At 52.4% G+C, this 8,849-nt stretch overlaps 2 protein-coding genes across 2 annotated transcripts; one reads left to right on the forward strand and one right to left on the reverse strand.

The window, feature by feature from the left end:
• Positions 1-1,058: 1,058 nt before the first annotated feature.
• On the forward strand, positions 1,059-3,043 carry CORC01_12485 (major facilitator superfamily transporter; the record flags this gene model as incomplete). Its single annotated transcript, XM_022624105.1, has 8 exons — positions 1,059-1,299; positions 1,370-1,512; positions 1,577-1,625; positions 1,688-1,852; positions 1,916-2,310; positions 2,373-2,440; positions 2,494-2,666; positions 2,745-3,043. The coding sequence occupies 8 exons, from the start codon at positions 1,059-1,061 to the stop codon at positions 3,041-3,043; spliced, it is 1,533 nt and encodes a 510-aa protein (XP_022469419.1).
• Positions 3,044-3,075: 32 nt separating this feature from the next.
• Positions 3,076-4,721, reverse strand: CORC01_12486 (NUDIX domain-containing protein; the record flags this gene model as incomplete). The annotated part of the gene is made up of 2 exons (XM_022624106.1): positions 3,076-4,519; positions 4,597-4,721. The coding sequence occupies 2 exons, from the start codon at positions 4,719-4,721 to the stop codon at positions 3,076-3,078; spliced, it is 1,569 nt and encodes a 522-aa protein (XP_022469420.1).
• Between the last annotated feature and the right edge of the window lie 4,128 nt (positions 4,722-8,849).

Raw genomic sequence — 8,849 nt, forward strand, 5'->3', positions numbered from 1 at the left:
CATATCCCGAGCAAGTCCACTGGAACCAACAACAATGAGCCCCTGTTTATGACGGCTACATGCGGAACATCGTTCCCTCAGAAACAATTTATCGATCGAGGCAACCCCGCTCCCCCTCCCCTATCCCTAATCTCAACCACTCGAACTTTGAGTTGTTGAACCAAGAGACTCCCGCTGTGTCCCTTCAGTCCCCTGATCCATGAGTGCCAAATGTCGAACCAAAGTGCTCCTCCACTTCCCAAGTTTCCGTCATTGCCTCTTCCCAGTTTCCCTCGTTCCACTATGCCCAGAACGGCCTGGGCCTAGCCCATTGAGAGACCGAAGTGTAAACAGCGTGTGAAGCTTATGCCCCCTTCGGAGTTCCAGTCCACACCAAGTGCCGCTGGGGGGCAAAAAGGCGCTCGACCACTTCGCGCAAGAGCCAATATTGTTAGTAGGTCAGAGGTTCCAGATCCGAAGAGATGGGTGGGACGGCACGTACTATGTCGTCGATAAAGAGGGCCATCCTGGCCCATCAACTTTGGAAGTGGGCAAGGACTGACGCGATGGGGAGGACCGGGCCCCAGGTTAGCAAAAGTGGCGGACAGAAAAACCCCATTCCACTCACCGAAGTTCAAATTCCCTCCACTCAAAGACAATGGAAAAATAAGATAACGTCAACGCCAACGGCATACACTGACCTGGCCTACTCTCTCTCACATCAATTTCATCATCTACCCTTTGTTATCCGTGTATTTACTTGTTAGCCCAGCTCATTGGCCCCTAAGCAACGCCTGAGGAGAAGTTATGACTGCAGCTGATGCATGTGTCTAGTACCATGACACCCGATCATCGCTCGATAACACCAGAACAGATTAATCAGGCTGAAAACCTACTAACCTAGCCTCACTGTGCCAAACCGGTACTTTTATCGGCTGGACTGTCGATGAGTCGTCTCACTATAAGAAACCCGAAGTGTAATGACGGAGGCCGGGGGAGTTTCGAAGACCAGTTGCTAGGCTGCTTCCACCCGAAGACGAGAACCAACACGCCGCGGAAAACCCGAGATGAAAAGAAAAATGAAAACCAACCGCCAATCGCAGAGCGCCGAAACTGAGGGGGCCGCCTCCAGATCTTCCTTCTCAGTGACTAAGCCTTTACGAGACGACGAAGGAAATGATGACGTCCACAGCGTTGATGAGGCTGCGATGAACCGACGAGTGAACAGAAAATTGGACCTAGCTCTTCTGCCACTGCTGTCTCTTTTGTACCTATTCAATGGTCTGGATAGGGGCAATGTGGGAAATGCTCAAACTCAAGGTGACAAACACCCTTGGCCTGCTCTGTGCCTCAGTTTGTTGAGGTTGTGCGTTACTAACAATTGAAACAGGATTTACTAACGACATTGGTGCCGCGCCGGACGATCTGAATCTCGCTGTGTCTCTATTTTTCATCACTTTTGTTCTGTTTCAGCCTCCCTCCGCGGCTGTTGGCCGATGGCTCGGGGCCAAACACTGGATCCCGATCATGATGGTAAGGGGCTTCGTCCAAGCGCCACGCCAACAAGATGATTGAATCCGTGCTAACTTGCGTAAAGCTCGGTTGGGGCTTTGTGACTATATGCCAGGCCTTCATCAAGGGCCGAGGTCCGCTCTCTTCTGTCGCGAAAAAAATAAGGCTTTTGCTCTAATCTTAACTTGGCATCTAGGTTCTCTCATCGCCACCCGCCTCTTAATTGGCGCTTTCGAGGCTGGCTTCTACCCAACTGCAGTCGCTTATCTTTCGTTCTTCTACTGCCGATATGATCTAGCCGTAAGGGTTGGCCTGTTCTACGGACAATATGCGGTTGCAGGCGCTTTTTCAGGGGCAATTGGTATGCTCAAAGAATAATCTCATAATCTTTCATACCCCAAAATGAATGCTGATAGGGAAACAGCCTTTGGTGTATTTCATCTGAAAGATGGACCTCTCAAGAATTGGCAGTACCTATTCGTCATCGAGGGAACCCTGACGATTTTTTTCGGCCTCATCGCCTGGGTCTTTCTTCCGGCAGGTCCTGGCACAGCATGGTTTTTGACACTAGAAGAACGACGCTTTGCTGCGGATAGGATCAAAGCGGACAGTGTTTTGTTTACTGAGCATGCCTACGATGCTCATGGTGTAGAGACAGATCGCCTGACCAAGCGGGACTTTGTTGAAACTGCTAGAGACTGGAAGTTTTGGTATGTTCTGCTGTTCAACATTTGCGCCAGCGTCCCCGGTCAGGCGTTCTCAGTCTTTATCCCGCTGGTCGTTCAGGGTTTAGGATATTCGTCGATTCAGGCAAACTTGGTAAGAAGGGGAGTAGAACCGAAAAGCAAAGGTGGACAGAAGGACTGACAAAGACTCTATAGATGTCCGTTCCTCCATATGTGTGCGGCGCGATCGGATTATACTTCTTCACCCTTAGTTCTGATTATCAGTAGGTCTTTGGAAGTATCAATGGGACCTTCTCCGAACCTGACGTTTTTGAAGCAAAGAACGAGGCTATCATATCCTTGGGGGCATCGTAATTGCTCTCATAGGTCTGATTGCGACTGTCACGGTCGGATCTAACGGCGGAAAATACGCGGCGCTGTGCGTTCTCCTCCTCGGTAGCTACGTTGCTGCGCCGTTAACAGTTGCGTGGCTGAGCGGAAACACCCCAGGTGAGGAAACTGAGGCGACCAGACGATATGGAGCGAGCGGGAGATCAAGAAACATTACTAAACTGCTTCAAACGACAGAACCCGGCAAACGGTCTCTCATCCTTGGTCTCAACGGTTTCGGGAATCTATCTGGCGTCATCGGTGCCCAGCTATATCGCGATCGGTACAAGCCTGACTACAAGATCCCCTTCTACGTAACGTTGGGATTTGTAGCACTTTCTTTACTTGGATACCTTTCATACAAATTGACTCTCGCCGGGGTCAACAGGAGAAAGTTGGAAATCATGAGACATAAAACTCAGGATGAGATCGAGAGAGAGCGGCTCGATAGCACACGATACGCTGATAAGAAGTGGACGTTCATCTATGGTCTCTGATAATGTTGGTCTGCGGGATGGCCCCGTTGTCCTTAAACATCAGAGAAGAAAGCGTCTGCTTCGCGGCGTATCCGCTCGGCGATGTCCGAAATATCAGTCGAGCTCTTCTGCCCGTCCTCGAACATGTATCCGTCAATGAGACTGGTGGGTACCCATTCAAAGTACACATTTCTGACATTCACCTTCACCCTGTTCTCTCCAGGACCTACCCCTTGAGAGCTACCGATAGACTTCGAGGCGGCCTTTTGTACAGAGCTGTTGTGTTTCCATGACGCGATGACCTCTTCAACATCATTCTCTTCGAATCCAGGCGGGTCATACGGCAGGATTTTCTCGCTCTCAGCCAGAACAAATACCTTGGCTTGAGGTGAGCAGTGCTTGGCAGAGAGGATTGCTGGGAGTGAACCAGTCTTGTTGCTCGTCGCTCCATCCCCGGCAATGATATCCGCACCGATGAGGACGATGTCCACTTCCTTGCTCGCGATTGCGGCGGCAGCATCCGTGTAAATTGAGACGTCGACCTTCTTCTGTCTCTGCCCTGATTCTCGTAGGTGATTGACCAGCCTAGACGCCATCGAAACTCCCTCGAACAAGGGACGAGACTCAAGCACGCGGATGTCAAACTCCGAGTCCAGGCTTGCGATGCCCCTTTGTAGGCACTCTAGGATGGTGGAGCTTGATGATAATGTAAGAATGCGAATAGCCCGACCAGAGCCGTGATTGTGTCGCAAGAAAGTCTCAAAGGACTTCCAGATGCCGTCGATAGAAGAGTCCCTCGATATTGTGAACTCGGATACCTTCTGTGTAACAGAGTCCAAGAAAGATTGGGATACCTTGACGTCCATGGCCTGCTGCACCTCCTTTTCTATGATGGCCAGCAATCGGACAATGTTGTTCAGGATGGCGGCTCCCATGCTCTCCCTCCCATTCTTCCAGATATGCCATGCTGCAAGCCGGGCATTGCGCCACCACTTTTCCACGGAGCCATCCCTTTCTGCGCTGGCTTTTTCTTCAATCACGGAAAGAAGAACTTGAAGCGCCTTGCCTGCCAGCTGCCGCGCGCCGCTTTCGTGATCCCTCTGCAGTGCGAGCAGCCCCTCACTCAAAATCTTCCCTCTGCTCTCGCCGAGTTCGATCTCGAACCAGATGCGTCTGAGACTCTCGGCCAGTCGCGGTACGCCGCCAAACTCATCGACGTCGCGGACCTCGTGGGGATCGAACCACTGGAATCCCTGATGCTCCCAGTCGATCTGGATGCGAGACTCATCGTCGTGCGACTTGAGACGGAAGGCAAAGGGATGGATCGTCCACTCGCGGCCAATCTTCTCGTCGGCAAAGACATAGTCTTTTCCTTGGCGGAGCAATGTCAACGTTGCAGGCGTAAGCGTTGTTTCTTCGCGGATCTCTCTCCAGGCAGCATCTAGGGGCGAAGGGTCGTCGGACTCTATACTCCCCGATACAGGCGCAAGGTGATTGCTAGAGGATGTCAGTCAGCAGTGTAGGAAACAAGCACAACGGAAATGTGAGGCTGTAAAGACGGAGTATGAGCTCACGGGTAAGTCCGCACGCTGTCGCTTCGCCGGAACAGGGCTACTTGTGGCCCCCGATTGGGTGGGAACTTGAAGATGAAGGATGAGACGACTGCGCGACGGGTCATTGTCTTGTTCGTCGATTCCATCAGTTGAAATCTAGCTTATCGAAGAGAATCTGCTTCATAGGGGGCCTTGCGTGGCTGTTGCGAACCTCGCGTGAAGCTCACACCGGATGGTTACGATTATGAGGTCATCATGAGCAGGAAAGCGGGACTTGGCTCACAGCTGGCTGCAGCTGGTGCAATCACTCCTGCCTTCGTTGGGATTCAAGCACATGCACATCTAGCTTTCTTCGAGAATTAATCTTCGGTCTTCCTGCATCGGTGATGAGTGATGTGATATGTATGTATACAGAGAGAGAAGAACAGAGCAGTATCATAGTGCCAATTGGCCGACCAGATCTCTTGTTGCTCAGCACGAACTCATCGAACAGCACACTCACTCACGCGACACCTCGCTTGGCAGAGATCTCGATGTCAGCTTACCTAGATCATACGAGTTTGCAGACTTTCCCTCGATAGTTGCAACAGTCGCAGCTCTCCATTGATTCATATTAGTTTCATAGCATCATGATATTTAGAGGCAAAGGTGGTGGCCGGACCGTGAAGCCGGGCTCGGCCGTGAGAGACGGGTAAGACGTGTTTGGGGCAGGCTACATGACACCCCGGCGATGGTCATTTAAAAATCACGGACCTAGCCAGGAAGTTTATTTATAGGGCGACAGACGGTCGTCAGGAATGCGGCCTCAGCATCGCTGACGAGCGCTGACTCCAGGGCGTTCGTCTCAATGGGACCTTTAGAGACTGCTCCCGTCGTTGACAGAACCTATGACACCAAATTGGTTGTGAGTGGGAAAATTGATACAACTTTGAGAGTCGGCGGTGTTCAATCCCACTATGTTATTACTGATGAACGTTATGATCTTTTGCCTCGGACATAACCTGGCCGGCTGCACGAACAGCAGAAAAAAGTAGGTTCCAGGCCCGATGAGAGTCCCAATGGCCGCCAAACACCATATCACCTGAAAAAATGTGATTGAAATCAAAGGACTCAAATTTCTGAAACGTCGCTCAAGGCGGGAATATGAGTAAACGGCCGACAATTGAGGTAGATCGTGGGGGCTTCGCATCCGGTTAGGCCGCGACCGCCACTTCTGGCTTTGCTCATGTAAACAACGGTACCGAGACGACTGGATCTGGCGTCCAGCCTTTCAGAGCCGCATGCTGCGACATGGATTCTCACATAGCTCTCCGTGTCTGTGGATGTCTTCGCATCAAGCGCCAGCTTCGATGCATTGGCATGACGGTCAAGGCGTTCATCACTCAGCGACGAGGCGGCGGACTTTGCCTTCTGCTAATGAACGCGGTCGCCACCTCATTGGACCTAAGTTTAATACAGAGTAAAAGCCTCACCAATATATCTGAGGAAGTTGTGACGCCGCAATTGCAAATGGCGGACACTCTCGTGATGTGAGTCGATCGTCTCAAATCTGGTAAAGGGGCAGATCAGCAAAGAGGGGGGTAACGACTAGATAGGCAGCTAGCTATCGAGAAAGAACAATCGCTGGGAGGTCATTAATCAGTCTGAGTTACCCGTACGTAACATGTCAGAGCAAAGTCTTCATACAAATGCCTGTGACACCCTTTCCCTCCGAAAGATCGGATTTTTGCCGAAGGGCTTGCCGACCGTGGCTTCTCTCGCAAATGATCAATTTCGTCAAACTTCCTGATGAACAAGGTGATATTAGGCCACCAGAGGACGTGATTCCATCTCTCAGCAACGCTTTACGAGCGTGCCGGTGCCGGATATGGCCGGACCAGGGTCTTCCGCAACCAAGGAGAAAGGATTCCATGGTTCGCAATACGAGCAGGTTGGTTTCTGAGACGCTGGTCGAACGTGAGCTAGCGCTGAACAAGGCGATATTAATCGAATAGCACCATGCAGTGTCGTCGGATTTGCGCGTGCCTGAGGGCAGAGGCAAATGTCCGAAGGTGACGCGTAAAGAAAGCTCAGGCTCAGTCGCGATGGTGTTCGTGGGCGCTGCAGCGTAGCCAATCGTGACTGTGCCACAGGGAGAAGTTGCAAACCAACTGGCTGTCCTTTTGGGCCTCGACTTCTTCGTGAGGGCGCTAAACGGCAGGGAGGGCCTGCTCTATGGCTTTGTTGGGGCATGCGAAGCGACCTTCCCGCCGGTTGGAAGCCATCGCCGATCTGCGGGTTGGTAGTGTGTGGGATAAGTCTATCCGTAATGAAGTTTGAAACATGATATTCTAAGCGACGATTTGAACCATTGGGCTCCAAAACCCTTCAAAACAAGAGGCAACGAAATGGCATGAGTGGCTGGCGTGAGGAATAGGCCCAGGACCAGGAACACAGGGGATGAAGCGCCAAGACGAGCCGTTCCGCAGTGAGTTAGGTACCCCGGCGCGTGGATAAACTTGAAGGCAAGAGCTCATAGTAGTGTAATGTAGCTCCTTGTCAGTTTGTGTATATTTCTCCTCTTTCATTGCGTGCTGTGCGAGACCAAGTAAGTGAGACTGGCAGGTATGGAATGGTCGCAGCGACAATCATCGCGTTGTGCCGGGAGTACAGTGGGTATTCTTCTCCACCGACCCGAAAGCAATCGGCCGAGGACAAGTTGGCCGTCTGACAGGCCATTCTAGTGGTATTTTCGTGCCTAAGCGAGCATTCCTGGCAACTTTGTCGGGGTATGGTAGCCGCTGAGTATCTGCAGCTGCATGTTTCTGTGAGGCAGGGTATGCGACGTGGATACGGGTATGTAGATGAGATGTGAGATGATTTATGAACATCGGATGAGCATGTAGCGAATATCTTTGAAGAGACGAGGAACTGACGGGAGTTGATCTGGCCATCGGCGGATAGTTGCCCAAAGCTCATCCCGCCTCCCGCCTCCCGTCTCCCGCGTGGGCCGTGTGTAGAGTCAAGGGCAATGTACCTTACTATGTAAGACGGGACGTTAGTAGTGGCGTCCTCCTAAGCCGTTTCTGGGGCTTCCGAACCATGTCACGGGCGGTTGGCCCTGGGGTACTGTTCGTACTCAAGCGCAACGTTTGGGTCTTCATTGCATACCTACAGTAGCATCTAGCTGCGAGGGATTGGGAATTTGCGTGAGTAAGGCAAGACAAGGCATGGACATGAGGTGCCTTTTTCTGTCGAGGCAGGGCAAGCTAGGGCCTCGGGTACGTTAGGCACACAGCCCAGGCCGGTCGCCAGGGGTTTGAATCAATGATCAACGGTCCCCGAATGCCTTGGGGTCGAAACATGACCGGGGTGGGAGGAGGGGAAGAGACGCTCCGTCGACGCGCGCGTGTGTAGTAGCATTTCAATCACTTGCGACTTAATTTGTGATCTAGCCATGTAGGCTTGTAGCTTGTAGCGCTCTTCACAACAACGTTTGAGGGCCTTGGGGGCCGGGGGAGTGTGCCTCTACTTAGATTTTGCTTCTACATCTCAATGGGTGAGGTGAGGATGAGGGAGAGCAAGGGCGCGAGAGTGAAAGTGAGTGTGAGTAAAAGTGAGTGAAGCGTGAGAGACTCGCCAAGGAAGGAAGGCAATTATTATTTACCCGCCAGGTTGGTTTGGTCGGTGTTTGCTTGGCCAGGTCGGGTAGGCCCCTCGGGGAGTTCTAGGGGCGCTGGGAAAGATGCTGTTAAGGGAGTAGGCATCGTCACATGTAACTGACTAACACGGAGCCACTTCCGGCCCCCGAAATGCCACCCCCCCTCCTCCTCCCTTCCCGGACCACCGCTGAACCCTTTCTCTCGCCTCGCAACAAGAACGCTGTTCAAAAATCTCCATTCTCCACGCCATGTCCGTGTCAACATCCTTCTGGGACCCTTTCCAAGCGAGCAAATCTGGCGTCCCTCACATCAATCAGGTTCAACAGCCTCTAAGCGCCAACCTGTCATCCGCGCTGGAAAGGGACGCCCGAAGACGAAGAGCCGTCGAAATAGTGCCGTCGCCTTCATCCGCACACACACTTCGGATACACCCGTCCACTATCAACCATCCACTAGACCGATATTAAGTCTCACCCACCCAAGCGTCAATTCACCTCCAAGGCCCTGGTGTCCAACGTCCAATCCCACCGGCCGTCTTGAACACGGACGGGACACCGCCGCGGCTGCCTAGCTACCGATCCCCGGGGTACATTGGGCCATCAACCGACCCAGATCCATCGCCGCGTCCGTCCC

The sequence above is a fragment of the Colletotrichum orchidophilum genome, assembly GCF_001831195.1.
Source record: "Colletotrichum orchidophilum strain IMI 309357 chromosome Unknown Scaffold_154.1, whole genome shotgun sequence".
In the NCBI taxonomy this organism is placed as follows: Eukaryota; Fungi; Ascomycota; class Sordariomycetes; order Glomerellales; family Glomerellaceae; genus Colletotrichum; species Colletotrichum orchidophilum.